The sequence below is a fragment of the Cyclopterus lumpus genome, chromosome 17 (genome assembly GCF_009769545.1).
Source record: "Cyclopterus lumpus isolate fCycLum1 chromosome 17, fCycLum1.pri, whole genome shotgun sequence".
NCBI lineage: Eukaryota > Metazoa > Chordata > Actinopteri > Perciformes > Cyclopteridae > Cyclopterus > Cyclopterus lumpus.
This window is the reverse complement of record NC_046982.1, coordinates 5853519-5870931: the sequence shown is the minus strand read 5'-3', so window position 1 is coordinate 5870931 and position 17413 is coordinate 5853519. Positions and strand designations below refer to the sequence as shown.

Genomic DNA, 17413 nt, shown 5'->3' with positions numbered 1-17413 from the left:
GGTGTGACTGACACCTTGTGGATTCTAAGTGTATACCACAGATTAAACTGTGCTCGATCTGAACTATTCCCAGGAAATTAGGACTTTTTTTTTTGCAACCCCAGAACCTACGAAGAAACTAAAATCCACACCATGTCAGCAAGGAGAATGGAGAAAGAAAAAAGTCACAGTAATTTCAAATTTCAATTTTTATTATTTGTACATTCACCACTGATAGGCGTACTCAAAGAAGAAATTTTAAAAAACAAAAAAAAACATACCTTTGTACTAAAATGATAAAATAAAGATTAAAAAACAATATTAAAACCATTGGTGAGGAAACTCATAATGCAACCTCCCCTCTCGGGCCTGTATTGACGCGACAGGGTAAGAGAAGAGGAGGATGAGGAGGAGAAGAGAAAGGAGGAAGAAGAGACTCAATGATAAGGACATAATAACTCGTGTCAGCTGTGACGGACATCGATTCCCCACACACACATAGAATCGTCTCATCTCTTAACTAAACAGAGGGAGAGAGGAACACTTCATTGCGTTAGTAGTTATTCCACACCTGTCCAAAAATACCCCGGAGCTGCCTCATTTAAAGACTTGATTTTTAGTTATCTTATGTCTGTACAAAATGCCAAACACACCTATTCCAATATTTTCTGATTTTTAAGCCTCTGCACAGAGGTCAGAGTTTTCTCTTTAGGCAGCAGACTACATGCAGCAACAAAAGGATTCCTCATCCTGATTCCAGAGCTGTTAAAACACCGAGGCGACGACGACTGATCATAGCAAATCATAATTGGCACCTACACTTTGAGGCAAAGGGGGAACATTGGGGGAAATTATAAAAAATTACCCAGCGTGCCATACCGCGAAAATCGTCAAGACAAAAAAAAAAAAAAAAAAAAAAAAAAGGAAAAAGAGGGAAACGTATGAAGAAAATATATCATACTCGACAGACGCGCGGCGTACAGCACCCTGGGGAAACACTGCAAAATAAACCATGGTCCCCTTTAAGCATGACTGTGTAGGTGTAGATGTGCTTTAAAGAAAGGTGACAATTTGAGAGATGGTGACGACATCAGTTGGTCCTCTGTTGGGTCTTAGTTGTAACAAAGTACATGTAGTGAAAGGCAAATGGAAGAGGGTGGTCTCGAGGACAGTTCCATCAGTTGGTTGGCCATTAACGTCGCCTTTCTCGTGGGTCGCTGCGGCTGCGTGAGCGTCGGCCCCCGCCTGCCCCGCGGCCCTCTGGTCTACGGTAGTCATCCCTGCGTTTGTCAGTCTCCCTCTCCCTCTCCTTCTCCCTGTCCCTCCCTCGGTCTCTGTCCCTCTCCCTGTCTTTTTCTTTTTCCTTCTCCTTCTCCTTCTCACCCTCACTGCGCTCTCCAGCTGGAACACCTCCAGCTTTCATCCTCTCCTTGCGCTCCTCTTCCCTTTTCTTTTCCTCCTCCTCGTCTTGCTCCTTCCTCCGTTTCTCACGTTCCTTCATCCGGTCTGCTCTGGCAGATTCCCGTTGAACAAACTACAATTAAGAGAATGCAGAGAGCAATATTTTTTAATTAGACGGTTATGCACTTGTGACGCATTAAAAGCAGCGAACAGAGTGGAAACGGGCACGTGTCTCACCTGTTCATCCGTAAGTGGAAGCCAGTATATGCAAGGGGCCGCTTTAGTTTTGCGGAACAAATCATCAAGCAGCTTTGCAGGGGGATCCTCAGCCATTTTCTCTGCCAAAAACACACAATATTAGGTCCGTAACATTGGCTCACAATTTATTAGTTTTGTTATTAACGTGGCAGAAAATGGCATAAACGGCCTGTCACACCGGTGTGAAAGCAGCCTCAACTCGTGGCTGCCTCCCTTACCTTTCTTCTCAGTCTTCTTCTCCTTGCTCTTTCCCCTCTCCTTGCGGCGTCTCTCTCTGGAGCGTGACCTCCGGGGACCGCCCTCCTTCTCTTCACCCGGTTTCCCGAACTCTCTGACCTTGTCGCGATCCCACTCCCGCTCTGCTCGAGCCTTCTCCCGGCGCTCCATCTCACGCTCGCGCTCGGCCCACTGGTCTCGCTCAGGAAGGAGAGGGGGCAGGCCCGCGGTTCGGCCACGGTTGGTACCGAGCCCCTGTTCCTCGGCTGCGGGTCTGTCTGCTGTGCCCTTGTGGAAGTCCAGCTACAGAGCAGAGATATGCTCAGGCTACAGATGGCTGAGCATTGTGGGCAAAAGAGGGAGAAACTGACTGATAACAAAAAGGTCTTACCTCATCCTTCTGGCAGAAGTCTACGCTGAGGACCTTTGGGTTGCTCTGAGGCCATTTTACTCCGTGAAGAGATGCCCGTGTGGCAACGGCCTCTTCAGAGCTACAGTACTAAATACAGAGAAGAGGGTGGCACCGTTAGACTGAAGAACCGTCCACAGGCCAAAAGCAGGCTGGCTCAGATCTATCAGAGGAAGCAGACGCTTGTAATAACTCACGGTGACAAAGCAGTGAGACTTGATTTTGTCGATCCAGAAGCCCTCCTCCACCAGGGTGCCAGTTCTGCTGAGCAGCTCCTTCAGCTGCCCCAGAGTGAACGGCCTCACCTAGACAATATATCAGAGGAAGTATTGTGATTGCGTTCCACAATTAATGAGCAAATATACAAACAATACATATTCAAATAGTACCGCTGTATAGCATAAGGATAAACAATAATAGAAACTGCACATTGAGTTCAAGACTACAAACACATTTTTAAGAAAGCGACAAGAGCTGGTTTGACCTCTGAAAGAAGTGTGTAGAGGAAGATAAGAGGTTATGATAATAGGTAGAGGATCACTGGAAGTGAAGCGCATTTCAAGAATAATCCTGGCATCATTTTAGGATGTTATGAACAAATGCCCTAAAAAGAAAACTCTGACATACAGAGCAAAATGCCTGTGAGCCACAGAACTCCACTGTCATTCAAAGACAGTGGCACCGGCAGACATCCTGTGCATGCATAGGGAAGTTATTTTGTGTTCCTAATGACGTCAGGAATAAGTTGTTTATCATATTTACGGGATATGTCCACCAATGCAACCTGTATGGCTCTTATGCATGAGGTTGTGGCTGCAAGAAAAAAACAGTGTATTTTGTTCTTTTCATGGGATTAGTTGACCAACAATCTAATCCTTTAGGTAAAACATGCTTCTTTCTTCTTGTAAGAAGGCCAATTATTTTCTTCAGTACGGGGAGCCTGGCTGTAGCATTTTGGACTTAATAAAACCAGTACATTGAGGCTGGGTATGTTTGTCGGTATGCGTCTGCAATCACAGGCAGCCGCTCCAATACCACCGGTGCCACCACACTTGCTCTTTTCCATCTGTGAACGCCGCCATCACTACATGTCAATACTTAAGGAGAACTTGTAGTTGTATTAACGACGACGTTTTCTCACCAGGTTGCTGATGTGAACAATGCTGGAGACTTTGCCTCGAGGTGGCGAGGGCTGCCGGGTCGCGCGAACGGGATCATCGATTGTGATGGAAACACCCGTTTTCTGCTGGCTGATGGAGCGACGAATGAGGGTGTCGCTGGCGGTCACTGGGATAAAGAGTGAAGAACAGTCAACATCGCGTCTCTATTACTACATTGAAACAGTACCTGTTACACTAGAGAGATATGTTCTTTATTACACCTTAACCACATTACCAGTGTTGACTTCTACATCATGGCTGATGTGTGATGGAGACTGGGTTTCCATGGCTCCAGGAAATGGGGTTTCCATCTTCTCTTCATGCACCTGTGTCCTCTCTCCATCTCCCTGTGGGTCATCAGACTCAGACTCCTCGTGTCTGCTCCTCTTTGACTCTTCCTGTCCATTCTCCTGGCTCTCCAGGTGCACCACCTGCAATATAAGGAAGGTATCAACACCAGAGAATGGGAGTGGTGTGGCGTGGGATCAAGTGGATTTTTTAAAAAGGTTGGCACGTCGCGTTATATTGCGCGCCTTCCTGGTCTCGTTTTGCCCTGGTACTGCTGATACCAAGAGTTCAAAGCTTGTCCGGACCAGCCTGACCTAGAATGCATCCGTGTTTTACTTCGTAAACAAGCAATTCTTGATTAAGACTGGACTTTCATGAGGAACGTCTTATATTTGACACTAAAGACCGCTCCAAGCTTGTCACTCGTGTAAAACAGTTAAGAGCTGTAGACAAACCTGTGTGACAGTGCGACGGATCTGAAGGTCTTGGTCGGAGCGCTCCCTCTCTTCATCCTCAGCTCCAGAGAGGACAGCTTCCTCTGGGTGCAGGTCCACTGCTGCCTCCTGCCCGAGACACGGGCCAATGTCTGGTATCAGAGACTGAGGGCAAAGATAATGCACAAGATGTACGGGCCAGCAATGTTCAAGACAGAGGCCATGCAAGTGCCTCACAGGGCATCTGTGCAGCCACACAAGCGTTACGATCACCTGCAATGTAATATCAGTCTTCCTATGCTTAAAATACCTTGAGTGAATCGGTGGTAATGCTGATGGAAGGCTTCTTGGCAGTGACGGCTGTGCTGGAGCCCCACCTCCTCTTGCGACCGGCCGCGGCCCCACAGTCCTGCTCGCCCTCTGCACTGCCAGGGGATAATTTACTGCCTGGAAGACAAGGGAAAACCATAAAATATTAATCCTGTAGTACATGGCATTTATAGCATAAGGAGGCATGACATCACAAATCTATGCATACGTCTAAAAATGATGATCCAAATGATGATTTCTTCATGTGGAGTTCCCAAATGTTAGACATTATAATGCAAATGCAGTTAAAGAGAGCGAGTTGGGAGGGCGACTTACTGCTGATGGAGATCTTACGAGCTGAGAAGGCCTTTGGTGTCTGCAACACAAGATAGAAAACAACCCAATACAAGGGAGCGGTGAGAGGCGGACACCAAGTGGCCAGGGACAGGTTGGAGGAAAAGTGGAACAATAACAGGAAGGGGTCAAGTATGGGCTGAGCGCGAATGATAGAAACTGCTGTGCAAAATCTTTTTTGAAATTCAAGTCTACTAAATGGCAGCGGGCTATTTTGTACTGTACTTGTAGTTCAGCGCATGCCATTCATAATTACTTGATAGTAAACTGTAGTTGCAGTCTCCGTCATACAAACAAGGATCTGGTGGAAATACTGCAGCTTAAACTCTTGTTATTTTAAAAATGTTTCTGAACAGCCACATTATCTCTAATTAGTTTCACAGAAGTGAAATTCAACTAAGATTAAATGTTTGAAGACAGAAGCATAAAGCTTAGATTAAACTGCAGTGGCCACAAATAAGATACACATTATTATTTATTTATTTTTAAGATGCTTCTCACAGCAAAGACTACACAGAATATGATTGTAAACTAAGCATTTTCAAAATAACTGCTATGAAATATAACATTGAGTAAACGTCTACTTATTCCCTGGTACCACTGACACCTGATCCTTACTGGTTTGGATATGGCCCAATCACGACTGCATGTACTGTATCTAGGCAACAAGGGTCCAATCAAAGGTGGCTGAGATGTTTGGATGGAAATCTGAAAGCGTGTTGGCTGGCACGATGGTGTCAATAGTTCATTGGGGTAGGGCTTTGAACTGCTTTTGGCCAAAGCAGTCTTCCTCAGGTGTTTTGTGATTAGTCCTTTTAAAAAAAACACAGCAGGCTCTTATAGACAGGAGGACACGATGAGTCCTATTAGTTGGAGACCAGATGTTGAACGCTGTCAACAGCCACTGTGCACACAAACGCCAAATTTGGATGTTAAGTGTTCAGTTTTGTGTGAAGCGCAGAAAGTTTGTATTGAGTCACAAAGTAGCAAAAATCCAGAGACGGCCGTTGTAGAAAGGAACCGACAGGAAGTTCTTCTTCAGGTCAAATACAAACTGTCAAGCCCGTTGAGTCCAGGTAAAAGCTTTGGCCTCTTTGAAAACTCAAGTTGTATCCGAGAAGGTTTTTTGCTGGAGAATTCAGAATCCGATTCCAAGAGATTAACAGATTCCCAAATGTCCTCTGTGAAGCATGTTACAGTTCACCAACCATATTAAATGACATTTCATGTCAAGTGGGTTAAAAAAGTGTCTCAAAGTAATATGAAAACTATTCAGTGGTTGAGTTTCACAGCAGCCTTGACTTGACGTGAGCACACATCCTTGGTCTCGTCTCCATGTTGATTTTAAGGGCATGCGGCCTGATTAGTGGGTAAAAGGCCAAGAGGTGGCCCACGTTGACTAGCCAACCCCTTCTTTAACTCTCCTGGTCCAATCAATAGCTCTGGCCAGCCATATCCATGAAAATGAGGCAGCCTTTGTTGCCAGGGGTGTCCCTCTGCAGTGCAGCCATGGGGGCTTATCTGTGGCCAACTCTGGATTCTTGGTGACAGTGGAACATGTGCAGCAGTAGTAGAAGTAGTGGCAGAGGTATGCAGGTACCAATAGGGGCAATGGAAGAGGCATGAGCACCTTTATAACAAAGCAATCATTTGGGGTTTAAACATCAGCCACAGTGAGAAAACGACCTTGATGTTCCTGCCTATGACAGTGCCAACAAAGGTTTTTACTAAACAACCATATTTTATAAAAATATGTAATTTCCTATACACATTCTACCACTTGTCATAAGGGCTTATTAATTAATCTGGTGGAAATATATTGTAAATGTAGAGAAAATATTTCCATAATAATATACAAACAATATAAAAAAAAGGACCTACATTTGTTGAACTGCACAGGTTAATAAAACTCAACTATGAAGATTCAACTTTAAAAAAAACAAATGGGTCCGTCCCCCTAAAGTCATCCTCGGCTTCCAACAGCTTTGAGGAGATGATTTGTGGTTTTTCCAGGTGCCTTACCTCCTCGCTGGTCTCTGGAAGCTTCTCCGGCTCTGCCATGGCAGTCTCCTTCACCTGCCTGCACAGCGTGAGAAATACATTTGAGCACGAAAGGAGGGATCAGATAAGCAGACCAGTAAGATGGAGGAAAACTATTATTTCTGTGCATTCATTTTCTAAAGCAAGGGTAAGCTAATTAAACTGAACGTAATATGCCAATACCACATAATGCAAGTTATGTAAGATTTATAAATAATAAAATGTGAGAATAGCAAGCCCTCTCAAATATCATTACAGAATGCCTTGGTACATGAAGTACACATAATCTGTAAACATGCAAAAGCACTACTATGTTCCTTTAAAACTCATTAAACAACATAAGTAGATATTCATTTTCTTTAAATGAACAAGGCAGCATAAAAAAAGCTATTGCTAAATCTCAGCAGTTGAACCTACTCCACTGAGAGACCAACAGCAACCAGGTGACGCTAAAGTAACGGCGCCTTGAGCGCATCTCACGGTTGACCAGAGTCACTTTGTCATGTCACAAACACGGTGCTCCCAATTCTTCAACGCGGGTCGGAGGACTGAGCCGAGGAGACGAGCCACCGCAGTCCGACCGGAGCGGTCAACGACAACCGCACGAGACCTGAATAATGAGCGCGCGCCTCGCGTTCTCATGGCATCCTCGTGCGCGCACGTGCACGCATTCAGAGTCCAATTAACTACACCGCGAAAAACGGCTCGGATCAAACGCAGCAAACGGGCTGCGACTGTTGCTAAAGCGGCTGCGTCGCAGCGAGCCTCCTCGCTCCCCTCCCTGCCTCCCTCCCTCTCCGCAGAGACTACTCTTCTCTGAACGCGTTCGTCGTGTGGCAACCACAACCTGTGACGGACAACCCGTCGCCCGCTGTGTGGAAAACAGGCCGACACCAGCAGCTAAAACCACCGTCGGAGAACAGCAATGTCGGAACGAATGAAAGAAGGATCGCGTATTAAAAAAAAAAAAAAGAAACAAAAAAAAGGACCCGCATCTTCTCAGCCGCACCGGCTTCAAGGCAGTCTCATCACTTGCCTGATGGGAAAGTCAGTACCCGGCATCTCTTATGTCACCGCTGCATCATTGCCGTGATGTATTCATACATATACAGCATTAAAGCTCTAATGTAGTGGCATTAAATATGAGCCGTTGACCAAGTGAGTTTACAAAGCTACATTTGTCCACATACAAATGGCCACATAATTGTCATTATTTGTGCAGCCATGTACCAACATGTCTTCAGTCAGAGGGTATTTTAAAACAACATTGAGGAACAGACTCGCTCAGAGAAGTCTGGCACTGATTCCAATGTTTACCATATGCACAGAAGATGAAGTATGGTGACTATTTAAAATGGGTGCCATCGAGTCAACCAGACACTACTTTGTTATATAATTTCTTGTATTTTCACTTGCCTTCAAGAACGTGGGCAGGAAATAGTAGTAATTCTATGACGACATCCTGTGCATTTCTAAATATCCCTACACCTATATTGCTACCACTTTTGCCCTGTGGGCTGCATGTGACACTGTATCCTGTGCATTCAGACACATGCGATTATGTTTTCCATCAAGTAGTGCGATAAGAATGTTGCGATGTGTGCAACCCCAAAAAATGCATGTGCTGCTTCCCACCATATACACATTTAGGTTACCCCTAATCATTTATTTTAATCCACTTATTTCCTCGGTGCATAATGACATTTTTTATTTGTAATTGCATGCCCTTTCTAGTGGAGTGGAAGTATGTGACAGTGAGTGTCACATATGCACTTGTGCTGCATCTTGAAAAGTACAAGCGGAGAAAAGAAGCAGAGAGCCTCCTTTTAACTTTTGAAGTACTGAATTAAAGAATGCACTGTTGACAATAAAGTGAATGTCAAATTGACCATCGGGACTGATTCATTCACCCGTGTGTGTGTGTGTCAGATGTACACACACGGTGAGTCATAGGACCAAGACTTAAAAGCAGACCTTTTTTTGTCCGTTTCCGCCTCTCCCTCGTTGTCCTTTCTCTTCCCCTGTGAATCCTCTCTGCTCGGGGCTTCCTTTAATGTTTTCTGAGGATTTAAAAAGGACAGGGGATGTGAAATAATAATAATAAAAAGTTGTTTACGGAGTTCAGGTAACAGCATCGAAGGTACAAAATAAATACCAGAAATAAAGCCATGAGATTTGTCTGTACCATTACTTTATCTTAGATAAATCTTTGTTGAAACCAAGTGTATTAACTTATGAGAAACTGACCATGGTGTGAGTGTCTCCAACAGCAGCCGTGTTACTCTTCTCTACAGACATGTCTCTTTTGTAAGGGGAGGCTTTTGGAGTTTCCTTTAAGCCCCCAGCCTTTGTCTCTAGTGTCACCCTGTGCTGTGGTGAGGTGTCTTTGTCAGGTTTCTTTTCCTAAAAAAAGAGACAAACAAAGCAACATGTTATGCACCAACAACCTAAATGCATCCCCAAACATGTACATGAAGACTGCAGTGATAATGCCATCTGAGTAGAAAATGAAAAAGTTCCAAGATGATGAGAGAGAAGTTTCTTTTAGATTCACTTACCCTTCTACCTCTTGTAGTGGGGCAGGTTTTCTCTTGAGAGGATGAGGATGAGCTAGACGACCCAGATGATGAGGACCCAGAGTCTGATTCTGAGGAAGAGGAGTCATTAGACGATGACCTTCGTCTTGCGTGTTTCTCTTCCTTCTTTGCATCTCTTCCCCTACGCTGTGCAGTAGCCAGTTGGTTTGCAGGACTGCTTTCCTCTACTTTTTTGGTGGATTCCTTTTGTTTGTCCTCCGACACTAGGCTTGTGGCCTTTTCTTTTTTGGGACTCTGGACCAGTGTGGTACCAACAGCGGGCTCCTTCGCGGGCGCGGCCTCCACAGCCCCCGGCGCCCTGGCAACAGCCTCCTGTTTTGTCCCCTTCTGTGGGTCTTCTTGTTCAGTGGAGGACTGGAGTTCTACCTCTCGCCGTTCCCCGACATCGGTGAGGGAGGACACAGGCAAGACCCGAGGCTGGGGGGTATCGGAAAAGTTGCGAGGTCGCTTGATGACCATGGGAGGGGAGGAAGATTGGAGCTGAATCGGGGTGTCCCTTAAGAACCGGAACTTCTTGAATGAGGATTGAGGCAACGGAGGCGTTGGTGACATGAGTGCACTGGATTCTGCTGCTTCTCCCCGGGACTTTGAAGCATGGTCCTCATCCTGCTCTCCTGCCTCAGTTGATGACTTTCTACCTGGTCCGACGGAGAAGGCAGGAGGAGTGGGCAGGGCGCTGAGACCGATCTCACGGCCGCGCTTGGATGGAGGGAGGTGGCTTTCCCTCTCCCTTTCAGCCATCCTCGCTCTCTCTTTCTCCTGTTCCAGGGCCCTTTCCTGCTCCTCCCTTTCTTTCTGCACGGCCTTCTCCTTCTCTAGCCTCTCGTGTTCAAGAGCCCTCTCTTTCTCCTTTCTCTCCTTCTCCAAGGCTCTCTCCCGCTCAAGCTTCTCCTGCTGTAGAGCGCTCTCCCTCTCCAGCCTCTCCTTCTCTTTCCTCTGCTCTTCCAGGGCTGCCTCTCTCTTGAATCTCTCTTTTTCCTCCCGTTCTCGATCCAAGGCTTTTTCCTTCTCGATCCTTTCTTGCGCCAATGCTTTCTCTCTCTCAATTCTCTCATTTTCCTTCCTCTCAAGCTCTAACCTCTGCTGTTCTAGGGCTCTCTCCTGCTTCAACCTTTCTTGCTCCAGAGCTCTTTCTCTGTCTATTCTCTCTTGCTCCAAGGCTTTCTCTCGCTCTAGTCGCTCTTTTGCCAGGACTTTCTCCCTCTCTAAGCGCTGCTGCTCCAGGGCTTTCGCTCTCTCGAGACGCTCTTGCTCCAGGACTCTCTCCATTTCTAGTCTCTCTTGTTCAAAGGCTCTCTCTCTCTCCAGTCTCTCTTGCTCCAAGGCTCTCTGTCTCTCTAACCTTTCCCTTTCCAACCGTTCCTGCTCCAGAGCCTTCTCTCTCTCAATCCTCTCCTTCTCCTTTCTCTCAGCCTCCAGAACTCTCTCCCTCTGAAGCCTCTCTTGCTCAAGAGCCCTCTCTCTCTCCTTCTTTTCTTGCTCCAAGGCCTTGGATCTCTCTAGCTCTTTTATTCTCTCCATTTCTTCTCTCTCTAGCTCTTTTATTCTCTCCATTTCTTCTCTCTCTCGCCTCTCTCTCTCCAGGGCCCTCTGTCTCTCGAGCTCCTTCTGCCTCTCCATCTCCAGGGCCCTCTCTTGTGCCAAAGCTCGCTCCCGCTCTTCCCTCTCTTTAGCCAAAGCTCGTTCCCTCTCCTGCCTCTCTCGTTCAAGGGCAAGTTCTCTCTCCCGCTGCAAAGCCTTTTCTTGTTCTTCTCTTTCTATGGCCTGCTGTCGTTCAATTCTCTCTTTCTCCAGAGCTCTCTCTCTTTGCTCTCTCTCCATCGCAAGAGCTCTTTCCCGCTCTTCCTCCATCGCTCGTTCTTGCTCAAGTTTACGCTGCTTCTCTTGCCTTTCCAGCTCAAGGGCCCTTTCTCGTTCAATCTCAGTGTCCCTCTCCTCTGTTGCAGTGGCCTTGAGCACACTAACGGGTAGCTGAATATGGGCCGAATGTGCTCCTGAAAGACCCTGGTTAATGCCTGGAATTGTGGGAAATGACACGTGACCTGCAGTATTGGCTGTGTGAGTGATGGCAGATACCAGACCCTCTGGAAGCCCTCTGCAAAGAAATGATGTAGCCAGAGAACTGCCGTCTTGCCTCTCACCTTCCCCACCGGCGCGGTGCCAACCTGCTCCAGAGAAAGCACCTTCTGACTCCATTTTACGTGCCAGAAGTGTCAGCGGGCCCGGCTTGCGCTCGGCATGACCACTCCTCTGTGGCTCTGGGCTGCTACTGCGGCTGCCGCTGCTAGAAGACCCGGAGCTGGAGGTACTCGATGAGCGCCTAGCTGGGGCTACATCTGGACTAGGGGGGCTCTGTTTTGGGGTGTCAGGCAGGGGGAATGACAACTCTGGAGGTGGGGAGGGAGGAGGAGTTGGCTGGCGGAGCTGAGGGGACAAAAGGGAAGGCATGTGTTGCTGAGGGGGTTGACAGGATGCCCCAGACCTCTCTCTGGTCGTGGGCGCTGTGGCCGGCTCTCTGTGGCCTCTCCTCCGAGCACCACTTTCCCAGTCATCGTCGTCTCCATCCTCATCGCCGTCATCACTGTCGTCGTCGTCGCTGTCTGCAGCGGCTTCGTTTGAGGCAGAGCCCTTCTCTGGCCGGTCCTCACCGCCAGGAACACGCATGGCCATTGAGCCAGAAGCAGGAGGACAGGGCAGGTCAGCCTCCTGGTCCCTGTTGCCCTCGTCCTCATTCACTGCACCAAACAATCCGTCGACACCTGAGGGGCCAGGCGGCTTGTTTTGCTCAACCAATGCCGGTGCGGCATCCTGATGAGGACAGAAAGGGAGGTGAGGCTTATTTTGCCATAGCAATGTTCCTTTTCTTTCAAGTAAAGGAGCTGGAACAATTCATACCAGCATTTTCCTTTTTAAATGTGCAGCACAGAATCTCGAGACAAAAAGATGATGGTGTGACCAATTGCAATAGATAAGAAAAGAAATTGATGTCTGACCTGGGCTTGAGGAGGGCATGATGTACTGTTGTTAACTTCTGTGTGGTCCTCTTGCTCTGTTTGATAAAAGACAAACATAAAATCACCAAAATGTTTTACACGAGTACCCGTGATGTGTACAATAACGCACTAGTGTCAGCGCTGGACTCTATCAATGCTTACCATTTGTGTCATATGCTTCGCGGGCCTCTCTCTCCAGCCGCTGCCTCAGGAGCTCCTGTTGTTTAGCCAGATACTGCTTGATGAAGCTGTTCTGGCTCATTTCCTCACCGATCTAAACGGAGACCATCAAAAATAGGTTGAAAGGGAGCCTTCAAGGCCACTCACACATTTACATATATTGTGCAAATGCCAATGTTGTCATTTCTCCAAGTTGGCTTCAGCTGGTGATGTGAAAACATAAGCATCTGAGACACTTACATGCGAATTTGGCTGCAGTCCGATGTGAGCGGTGGAGGTCCTCTGAAGATTCTCAAGCATGAGAGCCTGTCAATGAGACAAGAGATGCATTTGAACCAATGTAAATAACGTGCAGGTATTCTTGAAGTTCATAAGATCCGGTGCTGAATTTATGACAACTTAGTTTCTGTGAACTGAATTCAGTAACTCTTTTCATTATGGCTGCCAATATTTTCATCCTTTAGAAACTTTTATGAGTGTACCCCTGTGCGCCTAATTAATGGCCACAGCATAGATGCAACGAACGTCATTCTGAATCTCTGTCCACCTTTTTTAATACTTTCTGGTTCCGAGAAAGTTGGCTTTGATGAAGGTACAAATGAAAAGCAACGGGAAACTTGGGGGGGGGGGGGGGGGGGGGGGGGGGGGGGGGGGGGGGGGAGACGAGAAAGCAAAAGCAACCAAGTCTCCACAGTCAGAAGTGTCATTCAGACAAGGTAACTGACTGTGGTGGAGCGCAGACCAGATTGAGAATGATGTGGGTCAGGCAGAGATGCAAGAAGAAGAAAAAAGCTGGACCTGAGACCTGACTGTTTGAATTTTACGCATTTTTAATAAAAACATACTGTTGGTTTTAGTATCCACCTCTGTCCCGATAGTGAGCGTCCCTCCGTTATGCTGCTGCCACTCGTAGCCTCAACACGGAAAAGGCAATGTAAACACCACTCGCAGCTCCCATGGCACACATTCAGCGGACAAATGGTAATGACCCAGATCGCCCGCTTAAACCACGAACAGAACGTCCCAACTTTCACGGAGGGGTAGATGGCCTGTCGCAATGTAAACAAACCGTCTCACACGGTACCTGTGCGGCTCACCGGGGCCTGTGGTAGGTCAGAACTATTGCTAAATTGGGCGGAAAACAGTGAAATCCGCCTTAATTGATTAGCATTACGTTTGCATTAAATAAGACGCCCGGAGTTCAGCGGATAATAGTTGTCGGGTTACTAAACCTGCGTGACATAAACCCTCCCGGCTAAACTCGTGTAACCCGGACCGACACCGTGAACGGTTTTATTGGTAGCAGCGAAGCAGGCCACCGCTCAAGGAACAGTGTTAGCCGGGGGAGCTAACGAGCTAACAGGACAACATCAAACCCCCCCACCCCTCCCGACACACTTTTAAATTAGCCTCCAAGTTGATTGAACTCCCGTTGGTGCGACGGTGGGTTTTTATTTTTGCACGGCGAAAACACCGCTCAACCACGGCGTCGGGCAAATGGACGCGTTTCTCTCCGCCGACTAACGGTCGTTAACCCGCGACAACTCTCCTGCGCTGCTCGTCAGTACCGACACTCAGTCGTCGGCCCTCGAGAGAACGCCAGCCCGTCTCATCGTTAACGTTCGCGCGAGGCGACCGCGGTCCCCGTGTTTCACTGCGGAGCTCACCCCCTTGAGTCGTTTGACGAGAGCATTCTTCTGCCCGCTTTTCGAGAGCCCCCTCTCCTCAAGAGCAGCTTTTAAATCCGCCACCCGAAGGGACTGGAGCGGTCTCCCGTCCAGCGTAACGTCTTCGAGGTCCGCCATTTTCCGTTCCTCTAGTCAGTTACCAGCGAGAGCGACGAGCAACGCCTTCCTCCACAAGCGTCATCGTCGACGACTTCCCCCTCACCATATATCAAATAACGCTACATGTAACGTTTCTCAAAACGTAAAGCCACGAAAACGCACCATTCTTTGTCAGTACTATTTCATGTTTTTTTAAATAGTACACACATATTACCTTTTTAATCTTTTTTTATTTTGTTTATTTCACCAACAATAAACGTTGCGCAAAATCTGCGCAAGCTTGATTTCCTCCACGACAAGGCTAATGGGTTAACCGCACACTCTTCCTGGATGTATTTGTCAGAGAGATTAGTGCGACGTTCATTCAACACCGCTACTTTCACACTATGCCAACAACAAGGTGGTTTGCGTTTGAGAAAAAGATGGACGCCCGCAAACATTGATGCTTAGAGCGGATAGTTGCGACGCTGAATTCCGACTTCGATGGTAGATCTGCTCAGGTTTCAGCTAAGCTACATGTTAACGGCACCCAGACCGGAGGGGTCCTCTGTGTGCAGCTGCCACAGCTGATTAACTTACCGGAATAGCTGACTCTTCTCAGACTGAAAGAAACCTGTCTTTGCGAAGATGTCGTGGTTCAATCACGTCAGTCAAGACTTGAACCAGCAGCAGCGACCTCAGCCCGTTGACAGCGACAGACTCGCAGCCACAGACGTGCTCGGCTCCCGGCTCAGGGCTCCGACACAGGGGTCCCCGACCATGGCGACACAGCGCTGGACCGGGTGCTCCACTCCCAGCCCGGAGGACTTTCCATCGGCTCCGCGGGGGGTTATCAGCCCCCCCAGCCTCGGGAACCTGTCCTGCGCTTCTCCGGGTGCGGGCAGGCTTCGGGAGCCGGAGCCCATCTCCTACGTTAGCCTCCAGGAGCAGCGGTGCGTCCTGAGCTGGTTCCAGGGCTGGAACGCCGCTCAGAGGGAGCGGTTCCTGCAGGACCTTCTGGGGAAAGCTGTACCTGGGAAAGTGTGCACACTCCTGGATTCGCTCAGCACTCTTCAGGTACCTCCTGTCACTTCTTAACAGATGCTACAGAGAGTGATGTTGTGTCATTTCTTAAAATGTAACTTCTGCTTTTCTCTTTGTTGTTGTTGTTGTACACCTGCAAGGTTAAAGACAGACTACCGAACATCTATGAATGCCAGCTGCGCCTGTGGACCCAGTGGTTTGAGTCTTGGGGAGAGGAGGAGAGGAATCATTTCCTGCACATACTGGAAGAACAGGACCCAGTTTTTGTTGGCCACTTTTACAGGAGCGTAGCCGGTACATCGGGAAGAGACTGACTAACGTTTGCATTGTGATTGGAAAAAGCAAGTGATAATAACAAAATGTGTTAAAGAGGTGGCATGTGTTTGTAAATGTGTATTGAAACAGAGGTAGGTCTCTTCAGAGAAGTGTTAGTGTAACTGTCCATGGGATTTATTGTTGCAGATAAAACCTTTCATTATAAGAGCACACATGCTCATATAAGCTGTTTCTCCAGGGCTGCGTCACACAACACTTTTCAGTTCAGAACTTTTCGCTGAATGCTTCTATCATGTCGTGACCCAATGGCGTGAACTTGAGATTAACCGGTTTAACATCTAACGGGTTCATTTTTCTGTTCTGGACCTGGTGATTTGAAACACCAGGAATGACATGGACAAGAGGACACATTCTCTTATAATAAACAAAATACATAATTGTACATTTGTTTTGTTTTTTTACATTCAGCAGCGGCAACGACCACAACAGTATGAGAACCACTCAAGGGATTGTTTTAAGACTTATTGAGATCACCGTAAATGAGATGCATGCGGTTCGACACGGAAGAAAACACAGTTTGCCATGTTTTCTATTCTATCCAGTCGACCGATCCAGGAGAAAGTGACAATTGGTTTTGGACTTTCAACATTCACAACACAAACGTTAATAAACGGATAGATTTGGTCAGTAAACTTTTTAACCTACAAATGAGTACATATGAGACCTGCGACCAGCGTCGTAGAATGAGTTCTGTCCCTTTTTGTAGTCCAACAGAATTCCAAATGTAAGCGGTTGCATCTGAACCGGAATAAGAACGTCTCTCCTATCGACTGCTGTGTACTGACCCCGTTTGTTCAGGACTATAGTCCAGAAGCCATTTGTCGGATTGAATGTTATTGCTCCCTTTCTTTGAGAAGATTCACTGGCCATCCCAAGGTGGTAACAAAGCTTCTCTGCAACAGACACCTCCCAGTAATGTCTGCCAGATGAGAAGCCAATTGTGCCAAGGATGGCGAGATTCACATCAAACGGGCCTGGATTGTCGAGGACGTCTCGTATTTCCACAGAAGTGGATATCTCAGTGTTCTCTGCAGACAGAGCTATTCTTTGGTGCGCAGTGTTTGGATCCAAGGTCACCCTACCTGTAAAACCGAGAAATGTCTTTGATCGCGTGTATCTTTACATCACATTTTTTAAAGGAAACTGACACTAAGGAGTTTAAAGCAGTCCCTCCAGTCATTTAGTATGTCACTTCCATAAAGTTCAGGGAGTCACAAGTGACACACAAAAAAAAAAGGTCAAAATGTAGGGAGCAGAGGTATCCTGACTTTTGGGCCTTAGCCTGGGTCAACCTACAAAACATAGGATTGGACTACATTTCTTGTGATGCAACTGGCGTGCATCTTTCATTCCCTGTCTTACACACTTTAATTTTCCCAGACTTGACAAAGCTCCTCCAGAGCCAGAAAAGACATTAAACAAACATCAGGCCTCCATACACTTAGATTCACATCTAACATGTGACCTGTCTGTTTGGGAGTAGGATTGGATATATTTTCTCATGACACTTATGCAGTTTGAACATTTATCACTTAGGATTTAAACGTTCATTCAAAATATAAATATACCAAAAATCTGCAGAGCGGAAAAATTCTAAGAAATGAAATGCACTCTTGTGTGTGACTCACTGCCCATGGATCGTCTTATGT

At 47.1% G+C, this 17413-nt stretch overlaps 2 protein-coding genes across 2 annotated transcripts; one reads left to right on the top strand and one right to left on the bottom strand.

The window, feature by feature from the left end:
- Positions 1-170: 170 nt before the first annotated feature.
- Positions 171-14485, bottom strand: acin1a (apoptotic chromatin condensation inducer 1a). The gene is made up of 18 exons (XM_034555984.1): positions 14286-14485; positions 12859-12924; positions 12601-12712; positions 12439-12494; positions 9407-12253; positions 9096-9251; positions 8823-8908; positions 6831-6888; positions 4791-4830; positions 4456-4592; positions 4167-4310; positions 3659-3854; positions 3405-3550; positions 2461-2568; positions 2246-2353; positions 1857-2157; positions 1618-1718; positions 171-1513 (listed from the first exon to the last, which is right to left on the bottom strand). The coding sequence occupies exons 1-18, from the start codon at positions 14421-14423 to the stop codon at positions 1172-1174; spliced, it is 5142 nt and encodes a 1713-aa protein (XP_034411875.1). The 5' UTR covers positions 14424-14485; the 3' UTR covers positions 171-1171.
- Positions 14486-14686: 201 nt separating this feature from the next.
- Positions 14687-16146, top strand: c17h14orf119 (chromosome 17 C14orf119 homolog). The gene is made up of 2 exons (XM_034556016.1): positions 14687-15461; positions 15569-16146. The coding sequence occupies exons 1-2, from the start codon at positions 15033-15035 to the stop codon at positions 15740-15742; spliced, it is 603 nt and encodes a 200-aa protein (XP_034411907.1). The 5' UTR covers positions 14687-15032; the 3' UTR covers positions 15743-16146.
- The last annotated feature ends 1267 nt before the right edge of the window (positions 16147-17413 follow it).